This window comes from Eleginops maclovinus, chromosome 19, assembly GCF_036324505.1.
Source record: "Eleginops maclovinus isolate JMC-PN-2008 ecotype Puerto Natales chromosome 19, JC_Emac_rtc_rv5, whole genome shotgun sequence".
Taxonomy (NCBI): Eukaryota; Metazoa; Chordata; class Actinopteri; order Perciformes; family Eleginopidae; genus Eleginops; species Eleginops maclovinus.
The window spans coordinates 5,929,409-5,952,332 of record NC_086367.1 but is presented as its reverse complement, the minus strand read 5'-3'; the positions used below and the strand labels follow the sequence as shown (position 1 = coordinate 5,952,332).

Sequence of the window (22,924 nt, the reverse complement as noted above, 5' to 3'; positions counted from 1 at the left end):
AATGTACATGCATCAGCATAATCCTCAATTCCAAATTAAAATGTAGTGTGATGCACTGGAAGTGAATTATTGTGTTGTATACAGAAGATCGTAGTTTTCGTTTGTATCAAAATATGTTTGGCACATAGGGATGACTTCCTTTTGAAATGAGGTGGCCTGGATACTCATCATTCTTCAGAAATATGGAGTGTATTTGAGTAATACTAGAGTCATAGCCACTTCCGCTTTACAGAGACCTTTTTTTTTTTTGTTTTTAAAATGCTACTTTTCAAATTTGACTGTATGAGGAGTTTGTTCAAATACGGCATGAGAAAAGTGCAAAACAGTTGTGTTTACGATAGGACAACAGGAGGCTTATTTGTAGGTCTCACCATGTTACATATATGCACCCCATGTCATACCCGTAGGTGAAGACACAGAGGCTTAGCCTTTAGAGTTAGCTTTGTAGGGAGCGCTATAAGAGCTTTTTGCCCAACTTCGGGAATGAGAATAGAAGCATTTTCACTAGTCCCGACAGTCCAAAAAAAAAGTTGGTAAACGTGAGGCCCGCTAAATTATTTCCGCTAAAATTATGTTGTCGTGCAAAAAATTGGTCTTTCGCTCCAACTCTGTCTGTGCCCACATATTATTAATAAATACTTGGTGCAATTTGAATATTGCACTTGACCATATTGCGATTTCAGTTCAATTTTGATAATTTGTATTATTTTGTTTCTGTTATTACTTAGATGAAAATCAGACCACAGTTTTGGAACGATCACTGCAGGAATCCAGGTCATTTTAAAACATTTTCTCTTAGAAGAATAGAAAGAGTCGGCCATTTTTGCATTAGATTTGATATTATATATGCAATTTCATGGCAGTCTCTGAAGATTAGATCAACAAATGCTCATTCCATTTTGCAGCACATAAGAAATAGTGTGAACACCAACTGGCATAACTTCTTATAGTAGGAAGTAATTACACAGAACAGACACCAGCTTCAGCTTCATTAGTTGCTGTTTTAAAACAGAGAGCACTCGTGATGCAGTACAGTAAACCATTGTCCCACAACAAGCCATCACAGGAGATGTAATAAATCGTAGGTTACTTTTCGTGCATTTTTATGGCCGCCTACTGATGAGCTGGCCCCAGCTTCAGAGTGGATGCCCTCCGTAGCTGCTACTTGTCCTCTCTATGGAAATAAGTGTGACATAACAGCTGGTGTATCTTGTCTCTATGGAAATACTGTAGTATAGCAGAGTATGATGTAAAACAAGACAACCGATACAAACCATTCATCAATATCCAGTGTTTCCCCTAAAAAGTGTGTGAGTAGTGTGCTCATGATCATATTTGATTGACATAAAATAAATATATATATATAGATCAATATTTACCTATTTGCAAAGGTTGAAGAAACTCAAAAATAATATATTAATTAATGAATATTATACAAAAATAATAATAACAATAATAATAATGATAATAATAATAATAATAATAATAATAATAATAATAATAACAATAATAATAATGATAATAATAATAATAGTTCAATAGTTCATAAAAATGTCTAGCAATTAAAATACAGGCTAGCCAGGATGCCCCGGACATGCTGCCCACTTATAGCTAAGGTAGGGGAAACACTGATATTTAAACTTATTACAGAGGAATTGCTCTTTTATAAAACATAAAGAACAATAATGCAATTGTGTCTTAAGAAAAATACAATAATGTCCATGACCACTGGTACACCTAATGTTTCCAAGTGCAGATTGTGTTAGGAGATAATCTAATTTTCTTTTCAAATTGGAGTTGACTTTAATTAACAAGAAACTTCCTGTGTGTGCGCTTTTAGTTAGAACTAGCTTCACACTGATTCAACTACGGTAGTTGTTATGTGCATTTCATATGCTAAATTGAGTGGTGCAGGAATGAGTCGTAAAACCAGGGAATGGGTTAACATTATCCACTTCAATGTGATTTGGTAAGATGCACAAAATAAGATCGTGCTTTTTACTTTAGCATTTACACTTAAATGTAAACTTTCCCGTACGTAAAAAAAACAAGGTTTTGGTTGAGAAAAAAGAATATCTGTGGTTAAAAAAATGAATTACACTTTTTTGTACGACATAAAATACATCAGTAAATACCCCACTGGTGGATGTCTGAAGCTTCTTTGTGTCTCAAAAGTGTCTAAATAAGACTTCTAAACGACATCAAACCAACAATAGCTGCTTTTAGTTTAGCCGTGGTGACCTTTAGCCGATTGCATGTACGCTTCAACTATTATAAAAGTGGTGCTAATATGTGGAGATTATCCTGCTGAACAGAACGCGTAAGTATCATACATATTTGTTTGCTGCAATATTACAAATCCAATGGAAAAATCCCATTGAAGGAGTCCTTGAAATGCTAACTTGGGTTGGCAACAAGAATGTGTCATTTTGCACAACTTTGCAAACCATTGCGTTAGAAACTGCTGTCTTTAAGAAGTGTTGAACACTTACCACTTTGGTATAAACGGATATATTTTATGTTGTATAAAAAAACAACTTAACCACAGACCTTGCAACTCATTCAGAAATTGACAAGGAAACCTTGAAGTGCTGAAATGCTAACTCAGGTTGAGGACTCATTCCGGCACCACTCTGTAGTTTAAACAATTAACAACTTACCTATATGGACATGGAAATGTGCAAGTGAGAATGTCAATCTGTTACAGATCCAAACGCGGTTTTGCAGATTACCTGGGACGTGTTGGTGATGGGGAGGCAAATGCCCAGGTCGTTGACGGTCAGCTGCAGGAACAGGGTGCTGAAGGCCTGGGCGGAGGTCTGCTGGATGCCCGGCAGCTTGTCCACCACCTCTTTAGTGGCCATGTGGATGTCCTTGTTGAGAGCCAGACGCTGCTCGTTCCAGTTGTCGTACGCCGCCTTGTAATTCAGCCAGAAGAGCACAGCTGCAGGAGGGCACACAGGTGGGAGGAAAAGAACTTAGAAGTGACATCCAGAAAGTCATGTAAACAAGTCTCATTAGATTAAGAGACGCCGCGGGTTGTTATTTGTTGTCTGTGAAAATTCAATTCCATCACTCAGCGGATCAGTGTGGAGTTGGTGGAATACTTAATGGAAACAGCAGGCAGTGTCATAATTGGTAACCAACAAACAAATGGAGTTCCTTGGACGCATACAAATAACAAACCAGAACACGTTTTGCTAAGGTACACGGGATAGGATTTGAGATCAAAAGGGTATTTTCTTTTCAGCCATGTTTTTGATAGTAAATGAATAAGGACATCATTTTTTAAGTATGTCCAGTATTGAGTTGGATTTAGTAGCCGCTCATTAAGCAGCAATGTAATTCTATATTTACGCACCTTCAATCCACTAAAAGTGCTTTTTTTTTTGCAACTAACAGGTTCATAATGTTAATATCATGTGTCTGACAACACAATGGAAAGGATCCCGCTCAGATATCAAATGTTTTCCTTCAACTTGCCACTTGATTCGGTGTCCTTAAGTGGGACTTGGTTAGGGACAGTGGCACCAGTACAAGAGGAAGTTAAAACAAAACCTTCTACTTACAATGCGGAATTATGCAACATGATTACATTGCAAACAAGTATAGCTTTGGACGAGTTTACACTTTTTTATCATCATAAGTCACTTGGGGTAAAATGGTTGAAATGACCAAAGCTACCCATAAATAGGATGTAGAGAAAAATTCAAACGAACCTCTGTCAAAAGCCACCGGCTGGGCAAAAACGATGGGCCTGTTGAGCGTGATGAGGACGGCCTCCTTGTCCGAGGAGCCGCTGATCTCCTCCTGCAGAGCGTTCCGCAGACCAATCCGCGTTCGGAAGTACGCCACCTGGTGGAAGTCCGAGCCAGCTTCTTCATATACCTGTCAAGTGGAGAGAGGAATCGCGTCAGTCAGGGAATTACGACAGTATAATCAAGCCCAAGAGGATAATCTTCACATCATGTTGTGATTTAAGGAGCATAAATGCAATCGCAAGAAATAAAAAGCTAACGTTAGGCTATGAAAAAAACACTTCACGATCACATGACCAGCGCTAAGCTAAAGGTGGCTAATGTTCAGCGTTATGACTCAGTGGTGCTTTGTCACTTGTTAGCAGCTGCTGTTTTTGTGACACAAAAATGCTGCAGTTATTCATGAGTGAGGTATTTACTGATGTACTTTATGTTGTTGATCAAAACTTGAACATCTTTTAAGCTTGTCTTAAGCACAGACCTTATTTCAGACTTCTAACCCAAATATGTTTCCAAAAACCATTGACCTCGATACAATGGAAGTGGTAAACTGCTAACTCATTCCCGGGTTTTAGATTCATTTCTGCAACACTTTATTGAGCTTCAACATTTTTTGATCCAAATTGCAATATGGACTAGTGCAATATTCAAATGGCAGGATGCACAAATTGTGTAGAAGGCTCAATATATGGGTAAAAATGTCATTTTTATTTTGGAATTATGCTGTTAGATCTCTAAGCCTGGAAGTTGTATTTACAGAATTGCCAAAACATATTTGTTTGGTTGAGATCCTCTTACAAAAGCTCACACCATGATCATTGTAATATAGTTTTCAATGATAATGTGAATAATGATTTTAAAATCTCTCATATATTCAAACCGTAAAATCAGGCAAAACAATCTAATTTTGTTTGTTTTTTCCAAATTTTACTTAATTCTGCAACTCTTCATGTAAGATGGGAACTCAATCAAAATAACATTTTTATTTCACTAACAAGAGGCCGATATGTACCTGGTGCTTGACTATCTGTCCCAGAGCAAGGTGGAGATCCACTTGGCATTTGCCGAACAGCTTCAGGTAGCTGCTGCTGCCCCCGGGCTGAGCCTTGCACTGGATCCTGTTGGACAGCTCCAGCTCGATGAGGCCGGTCTCAAAGCGCACGGCACGCATGGAAGGAGTGGTGGCTGTCATCTGAATCCCCTGGGAACAAGGAAACAGCATTCAGAAAATACAGCAAAACTTAACTGCGAGTTTAAATTAAACAAAAATCTCTAGAGAGAAACCCTTTTTATGGTTTTATACATTTTGGAATTCAAGGATTTGGACCGAAAATATGAACTCTCTACAGTGTTTGCTGTCAAAACTTAAATTATGCTAACTGTTGTTCTCAGCAGTACAAGCTTGCTCTGTGCTGAAGGTTTCCGGTTTCTTTGGATTTTCAAGTTGAAAGAAAGTGAACATGAGATACCTTGAACATGAGGCTGAGAGAATAAAGCAGGATTTTTGGCTTGTCTGTGTCCGCGGAGGTGTCGGGCTCATTCCACAGCGGGATGGGTTGTTCTCCTCCTGTAAGCATAGAGAATAAACAAGTCAGCCTCACAGGGTCACACACACTGCTGTGAACAGGCTGGGGGAGAAACGGATTACATGTAATGGGCTAATGTATGTGGATGCAAAAAAAGGGTAGCTATATATTCCCATAGAGTTCCTTAAAAAAAAGGTGTACATAAAAAAAGAATACAGGGGATTACTAGCAGGATTAAAATGTGAAAATACATTTTACAACATAAATAAAAATCAATATATTTCGCTGCAGCACCTCTTTTCACCCTTTGTCTGAAACCAGAGCCCAGTCTGCTTTGACTGATCAGCTGACTAGCTCTTTTGTGATTGGTCAACCACGTTTAATGTGTTGGAGTTAACCAATAGAAGCGCGAGTATAACATATGTATGGCATAGTGTGTGGGAAGGAAACTTGCTCTGGAGGGAACACAGGGATTTTAGCCTCGGCAGACCATTTACATGCACTAAAACCTATGTAACACACTACAGGAAAGGGAAACCCTCCCAACACAACAGGGCCTCTTTAAAGTAACCCTCCCAGGTTGTGAATGGCTCCATAATGTGTGATGAAGTGGGATTATGTTGTCTGAGTACCTGTATATGTGGGGTGAATGGCTACTACACACCATTTTCATTATTCTTTCCGGTAAAATGGCTTAGTTTTCTCTCCTGGGCAATCAAATCGATGAAGCTTAGCGAGATGAACAAATGAATATCAATACCGTTGTGGGAAGGAACACGACTGGATTTGTGCCCGTGCCTTGGGCATTGTGTAGTGAGGAAAGCGATATTTCCCATCGACTTAAACAGCAGCTGTAGGCTACACAATATTGTCGGGAACAGTCGGATGTTTAGGATTAGATTTACTTTATTGATCTTAAGAGGAAACTGGGCCATTACAGCAGCATAGAAATGGATGCAGTTGTGCACAGGTTTCACTTTTTGTCTGTGAATTATAAAGAGAAGTGGGTTGTTCATACAGTACCTGAGACCTTCTGAATGACCTCGTTGACCTCCTTCATGAAAACCTTCTGCAGGAACACCAAGTGGTTTAGCAGGTCTGTGGTCAGGTTGTGCTCGAATGAACCGATCTGCATGATAAAGATGATAGGTAGGTTAATATCAGCTGCTCCGGAAACCCATATAACAGCTACTTCAAAAGAAATATGCCTTATTTCTAAACAAAATTAATTGAATAGACTTCCCGCTGCCATTCTGTTTTTTCTCAGGTGCGTCACATTTCACATTGGTTTCTTTTTCTTGTTAACTGTTATTTTCAAAGTTTCTGTGGAAATACTAACACATTTATATGGTTTCCAAAAGCTTGAATGATGTGGGTTTTATGGTGACAGGGAAGGTAAATTGATGTTTCTGTCAATGGAGTTTGGGCTAAATCCGTGTTAATTATATTTATTATATTTTCAGTTCAATGTGGGTTTAAAGGCTGGAAATGGCGTGTCTAACCATCCATCCATCCATCCATCTTCTCCCGCTTTTCCGTCAGGGTCGCGGAGGTAACAGCTCCAGCAGAGAGCCCCAAACTTCTCTTTCCCTGGCCACATCAACCAGCTCTGACTGGGGGATACCAATACAGAGATTGGATGGCCCTGAGTAGAGACCCCCTCACCCCATACTTCCGCAGCACCTCCCACAGTATCTCCCTGGGAACCCGGTCATACAGCTTCTCCAAATCAACAAAGCACATGTAGACCGGATGAGCGTAGTCCCAGGCCCCCTCCAGGATCCTTGTGAGAGTGAAAAACTGGTCCGTCGTTCCACGACCAGGACGAAATCCGCATTGCTCCTCTTCAATCTGAGGTGCGACAATCGGCCGGACCCTCCTTTCCAGCACCTTAGAGTAAACCTTCCCAGGGAGGCTGAGTAATGTGATGCCTCTGTAATTGGCACACACCCTCTGATCCCCCTTTTTAAAAAGGGGAAACACCATCCCGGTCTGCCACTCCTTTGGTATTGTTTCCGACGCAATGTTGATGAGACGTGTCAACCATGACAGTCCCTCAACACCCAGAGCCTTCAGCATTTCTGGGAGGAACTCATCCACCCCCGGAGCTTTGCCACTGTGGAGCTGTTTAACTACCTCAGTGACTTCCCCCCGTGAGATTGGAATTGATCCCCCTTCATACTCCAGCTCCGCCTCTAACATAGAGGGCGGAGTTGTCGGATTCAGGAGTTCCTCAAAGTGTTCCTTCCACCGCCCTAACACACTATCAGTTGAGGTCAACAGCGTCACATTCTTACTGTACACAGCTTGGATGGTTCCCTGTTTCCCACTCCTGAGGTGTCGGACGGTTTTCAGGAACAACTTTGGTGCCGACCAAAATTCCTTCTCCATGGCTTCTCCGAACTTCTCCCACACCCACTGCTTTGCCTCGGCTACAGCTGCTGCCCTTCGGGCCTGTCGATACCTTGCAACTGCGTCAGGAGTACCCAGGGATAACATATCCCGTAAGGCCTCCTTATCAGTCGGACGGCTTCCCAGACCACCGGTGTCCACCAGGAGGTCCGAGGGTTACCGCCCCTTGAGGCACATAAGACCTTGACACCACAGCTCCCCGCCGCAGCTTCGGCAATGGTGGGTTTGACCACCGCCCACTCTGGTTCAATGTCCCCAGCCTCTACAGGGATGCCTGAAAAGTTCCGCCGGAGGTGTGATTTGAAGGCCTCCTGGACTTGGGACTCCTCCAGACGTTCCCAGTTCACCTGCACTACACGTTTGGGCTTACCAGGTCTGTCCAGAGTCTTCCCCTGCCACTCGACCCAACTCACCATCAGATGGTGATCAGTTGACCCCAATGTCCAAAACATGCGGCTTCAGGTCCGATGATACGATAACAAAATCGATCATGGACCTTCTGCCTAGGGTGCTCTGGTACCACGTACACTTATGAGCATCCTTATGTTCGAACATGGTGTTTGTTATGGCCAATCCATGACTAGCACAGAAGTCCAGTAACAAACCACCACTCCGGTTCAGACCAGGGGGGCCGTTCCTCCCAATCATGCCCCTCCAAGTGTCTCCATCATTGCCCACGTGTACGTTGAAGTCTCCCAGCAAGGCTAAGGAGTCCCCTTCAGGAGCCCCATACAGGACTTCTTTCAGGGTCTCCAAGAAGGCTGAATACTCTGAACTGCTGTTTGGTGCATAAGCACACACAACAGTCCGAGTTTTCCCCCCCATAACCCGCAGGCGTAGAGAGGCGACCCTCTCGTCCACTGGGGTAGACTCCAACAAAGCGCCACTCAACCGGGGGCTTGTGAGTATCCCCACACCCGCTCGGCGCCTCACACCTTGGGCAACTCTGGAGAAGAATAGAGTCCAACCCCTATCAAGAAGTAAGGTTCCAGTGCCGACGCTGTGCGTAGAGGTGAGCCCCACCAGATCCAACTGGTAACGCTCCACCTCCCGCACAAGCTCCGGCTCGTTCCCCCCCAGACAGGTGACGTTCCACGTCCCCAAAGCTAGCTTCTGTCGCCTGAGTCTGGTCCGTCGAGACCCTCTGCTTTCAATGCCACCCTTCTGGCAGCGCACCCGACCCCATCGCTGTTTCCCGTAGGTGGTGGGCCCGCGGGACGGGGAAGCGGAGGTGTTGCCCACGTTGCTTTTTTGGGCTGTGCCCAGCCACCAGATGCACGCCGACGAGTCCTCCTTCTGGGCCTGGCTCCAGAAGGGGACCCCTGGCTTCCTCCGGGCCGGGTATCCTCGCTTCCAAGTGTGTTTTTCATGAGGTCTTTTGAACCAATCTTAGACTGGCCCCTTACCTGAGACCAATTTGCCATGGGAGACCCTACCAGGAACACAAGGTTCCAGACAACACAGCCCCCAGGTTCATCGTGGCACACAAACCTCTCCACCACGAAGGTGTTGGTTCTCGGAAAGTGTCTAACCAGGTTTAATGATTTAATTAAGGCCTAACGGAGTGACAGCAGTTAAATAAGCAAAATAAAAAATCTAATAAAACATAAAACAACATTAAATATGATATAATAATAAATATACGGATCAGGGGTCCAATAAATGATCATTTAAAATAAAAAAGGATCAATAATTTTACAAATATATACAAACATAATGTGTAATATATCAGATACATTTAAATAAAAGAACAATATGTATGTGAACAAAATAAGTTATAATAAGAATGCGCAGTAAAAAAAAAAAAAATAAACATTACATTTAAAAAATATATAAATCTAAACTTAAGTTAAAGTTAAAATGTGCATTAAGTAATTCATTCATGTGTAATAACAGTAATGACTGCTGCTTGTGCTGCTGTTATTTGTCCCAGGAACAAAAGCTGATGGAACCTTTAGCACTAAAGACAATGTCAGATTTTAGAGGTTTGTTGCCTAGCAGAAAAGGGGCTGAGTTAGCTTCTAATAATTCTCATGGCATTCTGTGAAGCCCCATCACCCCTTCTTACCTCGGCTACACAGCGCAGGTAGTTGCCCTGCAGGTAGTTCCCTTGCTTCGCTGGGAATTCGTCTGTTGCCCAGCCCTGGTCCGAGTGGCTCTCGTGGTCCTCCATGATGTACTCCCCGGACATGGTGACCGGAGGCAGGGTGAGGCTTGCGGAGGGAGGCATGGTGGACATGTCCACCGGGGACACTTTGGACTGGAAGCAAAGCTTGTGGTTTGGCAGCTCAAAGGTGAAGCTAGTTTGTGCCCCTAATCGAAGAAAGCATAATTAGTATAGGGAACTGGAATGTGACGTCATCAAGAGCAAGGCGGCCATCTTTGGAGAGTGCCAGTCTACGTAAAGTCTTGACTTGTAGCGTAACTTTCTCAATTTTAACTTTTTTCACATGGTTCGTAAGCACTGGATCCAATCCCACAACAAACAACCTTTTTTGGTAGCATTCAGCTAGCATAACGCTAGCTATCTCACTTCTGTCTAGAAGTTTGTTTAGTTTTTTTTATTAGAGCTCTAGAGCTGAAGGTTTGTAAACTTGACATCGTCCTCTAAATATTTAATTTTCTTAATTGCAGACAGGTGTAGACACCTATTCCGAACACCAGGTGCACATATCAGTACATTTGACTATTCTTTTCTTGATTCGAAAGTACAGATGCCATGAATAAACTTTAATTTGGTAAAGTGACCCTCCTCTGTCTCTGAAGAGCGTCTCTTTGGAAGGACATTTCCATTTTGCTCGTAATTTATTAATTTCAAATGCAAAACAGCTGAAAGATGACTGATAAAAGCTGATAAATATTGACGGCTAATGCTGTTGCTATAAAGTGGTGCAGATGTAAGTCCTAAACCCAAAAAATGAGTTAGCATTTTAGCACTTCCTAGTCCCCATCTTGTCAAAGTCAACATTTACTCTTAGTAAACTTAAGTGGTGTTAATATGTAGAAAGTAACCAGCCAAATCCCACTGCTTTTCATCGAGGGAACACCTTACTATGCTAACTTACAAAAAGACGTGTTCCCTGCGGCACTCCATAGACACTATGGAGGGATACCCCAGAATCCACAGTGGTATCAATACCCTATGACTCATTCTGGGCATGCCTCATTGTCCATTTTTAAGAACTATGCAAGTGATCCTCTCACAATCTCACCTGTCATGCCGTGGCTCTTCATGCGGCCCATCTTGTACTCGGCCTTCAGCGAGGGCAGCAGGGCCGCCCCGATTGTGATACCGTCCATCATGGCGCTGAACTTGAGCACAATGGGCTTTTTCTCCAGGCCTTCGGGGAGCTGCGGGAACTCGTTGGCTTCCACGGGGGTCTGGTTGATGCTGGATGCTTTTTCAGAGGGTTGCGGGGTGGGGGTGTCTTCCCTATTAGGAGGTTGACTGTGAGGGGAGGGAAAAACAACACATTATCTAAAAAGTGTTGACTTTAGGTAAGTGGTGCTCTATCAAGCACGGGTGCTGTGTTTTTTGGTGGAAAGGATTTACTGTTTAGTTATTTGTGCGGTTGTGTGTGTGTGTGTGTGTGTGTGTGTGTGTGTGTGTGTGTGTGTGTGTGTGTGTGTGTCTATTATCATTGAGAGCTTTTGCAGACACTGGCTCATTTTCCTGTGAACATCAAATTATAGCAAACGTTGTTTAATATCCTAAGCACACCTACAACTCTATAAATATATTAACATAATTCAGACTATTACCATGGAAACAGACCACACGCAGGCTTTGAAAGCAGTTAACTGGCAACACTGTGGATGTGCTGCAGGAACCTGTCATTTATGGAGATGAAGACTTCTTATGAGGGTTTTATTAAGTGTACGTTGTACACTAACGGCAGTAGTGTGTCGCATGACGGATTCATGCAGGGATTTAAATATAGTAACAGGTAAGTCGCTTTTAATTACTTTGAACCCTTTTGCAACTGCCTTTAAAAGTCGCTCACATAACATCTGCCATTATAAAATGATATGATTTTACACTTTGTCTAGAACAGAAACACTTGTTATATCTGTATAATAAACATAAAAGGGATTTTTTCACAATCAACAACATAAGTTTGGATTAATTGTATCCAATATACACTGCCTGGCAAAAAAAAAAGGTCACACTCTAATATTCGTTGGATCGCCTTTAGCTTTGATTACGGCACACATTCGCTGTGGCATCGTTTCCACAAGCTTCTGCAAAGTCACAACCTTTATTTTTGTCTTGCATTCATTTTTCACCAAGATCTTGTATTGATGACGGGAGATTTGGACCACTGCGCAAAGTGTTCTCCAGCACATCCCAAAGATTCTCAATCGGGTTCAGGTCTGGACTCTGTGGTGAACAATCCATATGTGAAAATGATGTCTCATGCTCCCTGAACCACTCTTTCACAATTTGAGCCCGATGGACCCTGGCATTGTCATCTTGGAACATGGCCGTGCCATCAGGGAAGAGAAAATGCATTGATGGAATAACCTGGTCCTTCAGTATATTCAGGTAGTCAGCTGACCTCATTCTTTGGGCACATAACGTTGCTGAACCTAGACCAGACCAACTGCAGCAACCCCAGATCATAGCACTGCCCCCACAGGCTTGTACGTAGGCACTAGGCAAGATGGGTGCATCACTTGAGCAGCCTCTCTTCTTACCCTGATGCGCCCATCACTCTGGAACAGGGTAAATCTGGACTCATCAGACCATATGACCTTCTTCCATTGCTCCAGAATCCAGTCTTTACGCTGCCTAGCAAATTGAAGCCGTTTTTTCCGATTAGCTTCACTGACAAGTGGTTTTCTTACGGCTACACAGCTGTTTAGTGAGTTCTAGTGTTGTTTTTCTACCATTTGATTTCACCAAACCTTTAAGTGATCGCCGATCACGATCATTAAAGATTTTTTTCCGACCACACTCCTTCCTGGAAGATGATGTTTCCTCACTGTCCTTCCAGTTTTTAATAATGTGTTGGACAGTTCTTAACCCGATTGTTTTTTTTTTGATGTTTTCTCTGCTTGATGCATGCCAATAATGCAGGTTTGCTTGTCTCGGAGCCGTCCGTTTGATATGATTATATTTGTATATGCCTGAAAAAAGGTGTGTGGTTAACATAGATATTAACGTTTTAATGTAGGACATAACCAAAACGCCAGTTAAATACCCCCCACACAATGTCTGAAGCATTTATTTGTCATAAAAATTGTGTTTGCTTACAAGTGACTAAATGAGACTCCTACAAACCCTAATGTCAAACATTAGCTGCCTTAAGCTTAGCGGTGGTGATGGGTAGTTATGCAACCTTTATGTAGTTTGTTTATAACCTAACGTAAGCTTTTTACTTGTGGCGCGTGCCTTAACGCTACAAAAATCCCAAAAGGTGAGCCTAATTTGTGGATGGATATGTAAGAATTATCCTGATGGAGTATCATAAATGTGCATTTGCCACAGATCTTAGTTTCTGCAATATCCCGAAATCCAATAACGTCTGGGTTGCACAACAAAAATATATCACTTTATCTGCCCCCCAATCTGGTGGAAGCATTAAAAACTCCAATTTTGAACCAGAGTTCTAGATTGAAAGCTTGGGTATAATAAAATGCATGATTTTATGCTGTTGTGGCTGTTGGAGCAAGTTTGGTGGTTTTTATGCGTCTTACTGGAGACATTTTTATCACTAAATGTCTGAGAGTTTTTATTATGGTTACCCAGTATATTATAGACTATTTCATAGACGTTGGACTTTCAAGATATAATAAAACAAAACAAAAGGAAACCTCACATCCTTGCCTAAACATGTCTTGTTCACAGCGTTAGGGTTAGGGTGAGCCATTAACCTACCTACCGTACCTAAGGAGGCCTAAGGCTTAATAGCTATAAATGAGACCATAGAGACGGATATAAAGCGAGGACGTACGCATTGGAGGGCTGGCGGATGAGGTCAGAGATCTGTTTGGAGAGCTGGTGGGAGCTGCGAACCATCATGCTGTGCAGCGTGGCTGGGTGCTGGGGGATGTTGATGATGATGGCTCCCACTTTGACGACGGCTGCGTTGTTGGTCTTCAGTCCTCGCTGGGCGCTGTACAGGGCCTGGGACTTGGCGATGTTGCATTTGACCGACAGTTCTGAAAGACAAAATTAACTGGAATAAATTTCAATGAAGTGAAATGATCTTTTTTGTGCAGGTGAAGTTGACGTGTGAATGGACTCAGTGGAATAATTGAGAAGACATCAAACAGTGAAACACCATGCAGATTCAGGACAGCATTCACTTTTCTGGGCATGAGCAATCATGATGGTGACACATGTTCCACTACGAATGACGGTAATGAATAGTACACTTTGGTCGTGGCCAAAACGCAACGCAATACTGAAATATACAAATAACACTACTATGACATTCAGAAATATCAGACTGCTTGATATTTCAGTATTTTGACCGACTAGAAATATAACCCATATTTCACTATGTTTTCCTACTTCAATAACCCGAACATTTTTTACATGTTTTTGTAAATTTAAATTAAAAAAGCTTAGAACACATACACTTATGATTATAGTATAATTTGTTTATTTTTCTTTTGGTATTAGTTTGAACGTTGCCGCGCGCACACCCACACACACACACACACACACGGAAGAGATTAAAGACTACATGTAAAACAAGTATTGAGTTGGGACCAAAGGTGCTGTATTATTTTACGTTGGATATAAAAGTAAGATTTTTTTTTTCTTGGAATAAAATAAGAATTCTGTGATTCAAATCAGAATACTGAAAAAAAATGAATTCTAAAGAAAAAAGTAAAGTCTGAGATTAAAGTCAAAGTTAGAACTCTCAGGAAAAAAGTAAATTAGAAGATTAAAGACAGAACTCTGAAAAAAAGGTTGAAATTCTTATAAGAATTTAAGAATTCTGAGACAAAAGTTGAAATTCTAAAGAAAAAAGTAAATTCCCAGATTAAAGTCAGAACTCTGGAAAAAAAGTTGACTTTGTTAGAATAACGTAAGAATTCAGAGATTCCAATCAGAACTCTAAATTCTGAGATGAGAAAAAGCCAGAATTGTTTAATAAATTCTGAATTCTGAGTAGAAAGTTACAATTCAAGATAGAATTCTAACTCATAATTTTGAGCATTCTGACTCTAACCTCAGAACCCCAAAAAAGAAATCGCTTTGATCGGAACTCAATACATTCTTGTCATGTGGCCCTAATTTAGTTCCGTAGAGTTACCAAGGGGAGTCGTGAGAAAATGTTCACTGAAAATACACACGGATGCAAATGTAGGATGTAAAATCAGGGCAGCTGTATTTCCATTCACTAATGGATGTGAGCCCTGAGTGGTAGCAATAACATACAGAAACTCTTGTTTAGCTGTGCTGGTGGGAGATGTTGGGAAATCCTCCAGTCTACGCAAGTAGTTTGAAGAGAAAGCCAAGGAATGTAAAACAAACAAGAAAAGAAGAGCAGAAGAAAGAGTGAAACAGTTCAGAGACACCAGAAGCTGGAAAATACAAGCATTAAGGAGCCATTACAAAGGAAAATGTGGTCAGCTCCATCTCATAACTTCTTATGTCATCATTATGACTCCATCTTGTAATTATAACTTTCTATCTCAACATTTGTATCTCATGATTGACTTTTTATCTCAATTTTAACTATGCATCTCATTAACACGCTTAAATATGACTTCTCATCTCATATTTTCAAGTTATTCCGTCATAAATATGAATTTTTATCTTACAATTATGAAGTAGTCTCAATTCGAATTGTTATATTATAAATCAGACTTTTTATCTAACAAATTCAACTTTTATCGCTAAATTACTTTTTAACTCCTGATATTATCTTTTTTTAATCAAAATCATGAATTTATCTGATGATTATGACTTTTTTAGTTATCATTTTTTTAAAAAGGGTCATGATTAATAAAGCACTTCAATTATAACTACAATAAACTGAGCCATGAAGGATAACCAGTTACATTTTATTGCCGGAAAACTGTGTCTGGATTTGGAAAAATATGTCTGCCAACGTTGCAGATATAATGCTTTAACTGCGACCCGACAGACTTTATTGGAGCCTGCTGTTGAATATTGCCTTACTATGTCTTCGTCATTCATTCTTATTTACATCTGCTTGTGGGACAATTTAACATATCAGTCACCACCACAAAGCACCAAGTTAAAAATGTAAAGAGTGCAGTTGAGGGCACACTGTATGAAAATAGTATCAGGTCTCAGTTTATATTCACAGTGGGAGAGTCTGTTAAATAGAAGATGAGAGAAAGCTCCTTATTGAAGCAGCAGTAGAAAGTGAATCATAGCAGCATGGAGATGCATCAGTCTGTGTCTGTGCATGACTACAAGGCTTATAACTTGATTAGGGTGCTTATGTTTTGAGGAAATTGCTTGCAGTGAAAACAAAAACTACTGTTAACATTTCCCAGCTGCGAAGGAGTCTGTAATTGGCTCACGCTGAGCGGCAACGCTAATGGAAAATAATGCATCCGCTTTTTAGATTACACTTACAAAGGAAGTCGACAATAAAGCATCTATGAGCGAGTTCTGTTGCTGTGATATTATATAAATAGAGATATTCTTCTTTGACTACACTCACCATTTAGATAGCTTTTCTTGAGTATCTTGGATAAGGCAAAAAAGGTTTCGTTAATACGTATAAGCTGAGAAGTTGGAAATCCTTCACCACGCAGGTAAATTATATAGTTGATGTTTTTTTTAACATTGAATGAGTCTTAATGAAATAAAGTTTAAAATAAAACAAAATTCTAAACTGATTTGAATTTCAGGAAGCAAGTTTGTGGATGAATACACTGTTAAAGATGATCGGTAAAGTCTCTTCTCAAAGCATTTCTTCCAAGATGAAACAAACGCTTGACATTCTAAAAGAGTGGTGCAGGAATGAGTGGAAAAACTTGGAAATTAGTTACTATTTTAGCCCTTTTGGTTCCTTTGTTTGGAAGTTGACATGTTTTTGAAAGTGTATTTGGTTATATGTAGGGGTGGGAATCACCAGGGTCCCCACCATGCGATACTATCACGATACTTAAGCCACGATACGGTAGTTTTGCGATTCTATGATATACTAAGTATTGCGATACGATATATTGCGATATGGCGCATTTCTGATTCCTTTCTCTGCTGACTCCATCTTTGTTTTGACTAACTTCCTGCCAATCTCACTGACTTTACCCATGGCCATGACCGCACAACAAAAATCTCAGCACCATCTAGTGGATTGAAAAAGCAATTGTTAACAAAAACTTTAATTTGGATTTGCGATATGAATAGTTTATATAATAAAATATCGATACTTGGCGTCTGTGTATCGATACAATATCGGCACGCAAAGTATCGCGATACTATGCTGTATCGAGTATCTCCCCCACCCCGGTAATATGCCTGAAAAAAGGTCTCTGGTTTACACAAGCTGAAGAGATTCTCCCGTTTTTTGTGCAACGTGAATACGTCAGTAAATAACCCGCTTATGAATGTCTGAAGCTTCTACATGTCTTGAAACGCCATTGGCTAACTAGTGGCTTAATGAGAATACTAAACATCATAATGCTAAACATTAGCCGCCTTTAGCTTAGGGGTAGTGACGTCAAGGCAAATAATCGTCATGTAGTCTGTTTATAGCCTAGTGTTAGCTTTCTACTTCCATTTATGTTTCAAAAATCATAAAGGAGGTGTCATTATGTGAAGACTATCCTGCTGAACAAAATCTGTAAGTATCATAATCGTTACACAAAGATAACTTCTGGTTCGGCCTACAATAATACGTCACCACTGCACCAGTTTAACAAAAGACATTAAAGAGAAATTGTACGTACTGGATGTCGGGGGTTATGCCCTCCAGGAGAACAATGTTTACCCCCCCTATGTGAGCCGAAGCACACGTCTCGGTCATCTTCTGGTGCAGGATATCTGTGGACACACGGACATAAAAAGAAAGATTACATCAAACAGAAGTACATTGGACCAAGAATTGCTATCTGTGGGCTTCCGGTTTGGGATATGTAGGAAAAGGAGGTGCGATCAGAAGTCCCCTGACAACTTGGTCATAATTACCTTAAAACTCCTTAATATACTTGGAATTTGAATCAAAACAACAGTCTCAAGAGTTTTCTACTTTAATTACTTAACTATATTTTCGTTGTGTGTTGCTGGAACATGCCAAAGAAAGAACTTGAGTCGAAGAAGACCGGCGCGACGCTAGGTAGCAAAGTAGCTAACATGGCGGCTGCTAATGCCACTAACAACGCGAACATCTCAAAGAGGACATGGCAGGACTGATTAAAACATCTCTGGCACCTATTCAAGCATCTATAGTGAACTTTCACTAAATGGTGGACACACTGGGAAAGAGAGTCACCTCTGTGAAAACACAGGGGACTCAGACATGGTTACATCGGTTTCCACACTTTTGAAGGAAGCCATGGGGAACCTATTCACGCCACCTGAGCTGGACCGTGCGCATAGGGCTCTGGCGCTGAAACCTAAAACAGCTCAGCCACCCAGACCTGTCATCGTCGCCTTCCACAGATATCAGGACCGAGAGCGAGCTCTACGTTGGGCAAGGCAGAATGACATGGTTTACAAGGGAATACATTAAGGTTTTACCCCGATCTCAGCGCCGATCTCTCCAAGAAGCGTGCAGCCTTCAAGAACGTCAAGGCGGCTCTCTATTGGAAGGGAATTCAATGTAGGCTTCTCTATCCTCTGCGTCTACGAGTGTTCTATGGAGGGGAAACTTTGATGGCTGAGACCTTCTGTTCTCCACGAGTTGAGGGTAACATCAACAACCTCGCTTCTTCCGAACAGGAGGGCTAGCAGCTAATAACGCCGGGTAAAGTAAGCTATAGTAGCTACATAGTAGACGAACTGGCATAGGGACTGTCGGAGCTAGGCTCTACGTTGAGGTTGTGGTCTGTTGAGGCATGTTTCCGTGTGGGCCTTTTATTTGTTTACTTGTTTATTCAGTTTTGTTCATGAACGTATGTGCTCTGGATGTATCGGGAGTTTTTCCTCGTTTGTTTAGTCATAATTCAGGGGCTCTAGATAGCAGGGTTATTGAAAGCAAAGGTGAGTCTTTGGGAGCGTTTAGAAAAGGGACGAATCCTGCTTGCTGCTAGTTTAGCAGAGAGAGGAGGGGTGGGGTTTATTGGGGATAACAGGGTAAACTGGACTCTTTTTTTTCCTCGTTATTATTGTCAACGTTATGGATTTCGATGGGTACTACCGACATTATTGGTGTTAGTGAGAGGCTTGACACGAGTTTTGTATGTAAAGGGAGTTGTCATCACTAATCTATGCACACCTGTACTGTGTGGCTATGGCTGATAGAACGAAGGCTGGCGGGTCAGCTGTCAGGTTCACATCGCGGAATGTTAGGGGTCTTAATGGCCCTGTTAAAAGAGGTAAAATATTCTCTCATATTAAAAATATGAAAACCGATATTGCTTTTCTCCAAGAAACGCACTTACGCAACTCAGATCAGCTGCGCTTAAAGAAGCATTGGGTGGGGTAAATATTTCATTCTAGCTTTAATACCAGAGCAAGAGGTACAGCACTAATTTTACATAAAAAAATTCAATTCACTTTATCTAACTCTGTTTTTGACCCACAAGGCCGTTATGTTGTAGTGTCTGGGTAACTTTTTCATATACCTGTATTATTGGTGTATGCTCCTAATTGGGATGATGCTGGATTTTGCAGAGGGTTGTCTGTCAGCTACCTGACCTTAACACTCACCTGTTGATCTTGGGGGGAGATTTTAATTGCATCATGAATCCAAACGTGGATAGGTCCAGACCTAAAGTTCAGACTCTCTCTAAAATGGCCTCTAAGTTTTCTGATTTTTTCAGCCACGCAGCTTGTGTCGATCCATGGCGCTATTTGAATCCCCATAGTAAAACTTTTCTTTTTATTCTAACGTGCACCACACATATTCAAGGATTGATTATTTTTGTATTGATAAAAAACTGTTGAACTCTGTGGAGAGGGTTGAATATTCTGCGATCGTGGAATCGGACCATGCCCCATATTACTGGATCTCCATTTTCACCATAACTACAGTAGTCGTCGTCAGTGCGGTTTAACACCACATTACTGTCAGATAACACATTCTGCACTTCAACTTCTAAAGCCATCGACACCTTTTTGGAGACTAATAAAATGGATTTGGTATCCCCGTCAGTACTATGGGAGACACTTAAAGCCTATCTTAGGGGAGAAACAATAGCTTACTCTTCTCATCGTGATAGGGAAAGGAAGAGACAAAAACAGCAGTTAATTGATGCTATATGTGAACTGGATAGTGAGTATTCCACCTCTCCAAGCCCATCGCTGCGCTTAAAGAAGGAAAGAATATCGTTACAAACTCAGTTTAACTTAATCTCTACCTCTGATGCAGAACGACTTCTTATGAGATCGCGTGGGTCATATTATGAACACGGGGAGAAGTCAGGGCGTCTTTTAGCACATCAACTCAAATCTAAGTCAGCATCGCAAATGATATCACAAGTTGAAGATGCAACAGGGGAAGTCACAACGGACCCCCTAAAAATAAATGATACGTCTAAAGACTTCTATTTTGATTTGTATAAATCAGAGTCACTGAAGGACACATCACTGTTTCAGAACTTTTTTGAAACTTTTGAATCCCCCACCCTATCCTCTGATGAGAGGGAGTGTTTAGATCAACCGATGGAACTGGGAGAAGTTAGAACTGCCATTTCTGCCATGCAGAAATTATTGGCTACACGTTTGGAATCACCCTTGCCACATATAATATCAACTGACTAAACAGGTTTTATTAAAATTTGTTTTCCAACATAAGAAGGCTTATGAATGTGGTGTATAGTCCCTCAGCTAATGATTCCCCAGAAGTTTTGCTTTCATTGGATGCGGAGAAGGCTTTCGACCGCGTGGAATGGGATTTTCTTTATTTTGTTTTAAAGAAATTTGGTTTTGGTAAATCGTTTACTAAGTGGATCCAACTTCTTTATTCTTCCCTTCGGGCCTCGGTAGTTACAAATCATCTGCGTTCCCAAAATGTTTCTCTATCTAGAGGTACCAGACAAGGTTGCCCATTGAGCCCTTTATTATACACACTAGCAGTAGAACCACTATCCCTGGTACTTAAATCAACACCCTCTATACCTGGTATACGTAGGAGGGGAACGGAAATGAAGTTATCCTTATATGCAGATGATATGTTGATTTATATATCATATCCACTGCAATGTGTCAATGGAATTATTTCAGTGTTGCATACGTTTGGTCAGATCTCAGGCTACAAACTTAACTTAACAAAAAGTGAATGTTTACCTGTGAATAAATCAGCTATGCAAATCCCAGACCATGCTCTGCCATTTCATATCTCAAGGTTGGGATTTAAATATTTGGGTATTAACATAACTCCTACATTTAAAAACCTCTTTGATGGGAATTTTGCCCCACTCATCTCTAAGCTTAAACTAGATTTACAAAGATGGGACATTCTACATCTGACGTTCGCAGGCAGAGTGAACTGTGTTAAAATGAACGTTCTTTCAATATTTTTATTTCGGTTTCAATGTATTCCTATCTTCTTACCAAAATCTTTTTTCTGTCAGCTTGATAAAATGATATCTGGATCTATATGGAGTGGGCGGTGCCCTAGAATTGGGAAGGAGTTCCTCCAACAACCAAGAGCAGAAGGCGGGTTGGCTCTGCCGAACTTTAGAGGCTATTACTGGGCAGCAAACATACACAAGATATCATACTGGATTCAATCTCCAGATACAGACTGGTGTGAACTGGAAGGCATGTCATGTACAGTGGTATGCAAAAGTTTGGGCACCCCTTAGGAAAACCACTGCATCAGTTTGTCACTTGCTGAGCTTTTGAAGCAGCAACTTCATTTTAACATATGTTATACCTTATGGTAACAGAAACATCTCAGTAGTGAAATAACTTTTATTGGTCAAACAGAAACATGTTTATGTGCATTCAAACAAAAATAGGCATGTGCATAAATTTGGGCACCCCTAAGAAATAATTCCATTAATATTTAGTATTGCCTCCTTTTGCTGCAATAACGGCCTGTAGACGCCTCCTGTAGCCACAGACAAGTCCCTTAAGCCTGGCAGGTGGTATTTTGGCCCATTCTTCCACACAAAACGTCTCCAGTTCAGTCAGGTTTCTTGGCCTCCGTGCATGGACAGCCTTCTTCAAATAAATCCATACATTTTCAATGATGTTAAGGTCTGGGGACTGGGATGGCCATTCCAGAACATTGTACCTGTGCTTCTGCATGAATTCCTTGGTGGATTTTGATCGGTGCTTAGGATCATTGTCCTGCTGAAAAATCCAACCCCGGCGTAGCTTCAACTTTGTGACTGACTCTAGAACATTCTTGTCAAGAATCTCCTGGTACTGTAAGGAATTCATGTGGCCCTCAACTTTAACAAGTTTTCCAGTACCTGTGCTAGCCACACAGCCCCATAACATGATAGATCCTCCACCAAATTTTACAGTGGGCAACAAGTTCTTTTCATTGAATGCAGTGTGTTTTTTTTCGCCATGCATGCATCTTGGTCTCATCTGACCACAGTATTTTGTTCCAAAATGCTTCTGGCTTGTCCAGATGTGCTTTTGCATACCTCATGCGACTCTTCTTGTGATTAACACTCAGGAAAGGCTTTTTGCACATCACCCTTCCAATGAGCTCTTCCTGGTGCAAAGTACGCTGGATTGTGGAACGGTGAACAACTACACCATCAGCAGCCAGATGTTGTTGTAGTTCTCTGGAGGTGGTCTGTGGCTTCTCTGTGACCATTTTCACCATCCTTCGCCTGTGCCTTTCCCCTATTTTTGTCGGCCTACCACATCTTTCCTTCACACGGACTGTTCCTGTGGCCTTCCATTTCACAACTACGTTTCTGACTGTGGAGACAGACAGTTTAAACCTGTCAGATAATTTTTTGTACCCTTCTCCTAATTTATAATGTTGGATTATCTTAGCTTTCAGGTCAGTGGAGAGTTGTTTTGAGGTCCCCATCTTGCCACTCCCTAAGAAAGAACCTAGGCCAGGCACAGCCAGCTATTACCTATGTTAAATAGCCTTTTTCATGATTGGTTCCACCTGTCTTTGTAATTGAAGGTCTAATGAGCTAATCAAAGCA

At 41.3% G+C, this 22,924-nt stretch overlaps 1 protein-coding gene across 1 annotated transcript in view; it reads right to left on the bottom strand.

Annotated features, from left to right (window-relative positions):
- Positions 1–22,924, bottom strand: part of kiaa1109 (KIAA1109 ortholog) — a 147,501-nt gene that overhangs the window by 45,797 nt on the left and 78,780 nt on the right. Inside the window, 11 exon segments of the mRNA XM_063908622.1 lie at positions 1,091–1,174; positions 2,733–2,944; positions 3,720–3,888; positions 4,771–4,959; positions 5,228–5,325; positions 6,308–6,413; positions 9,765–10,009; positions 10,909–11,144; positions 13,654–13,858; positions 15,091–15,143; positions 17,588–17,681. Of these exon segments, the coding sequence (XP_063764692.1) occupies positions 1,091–1,174; positions 2,733–2,944; positions 3,720–3,888; positions 4,771–4,959; positions 5,228–5,325; positions 6,308–6,413; positions 9,765–10,009; positions 10,909–11,144; positions 13,654–13,858; positions 15,091–15,143; positions 17,588–17,681 (1,691 nt within the window).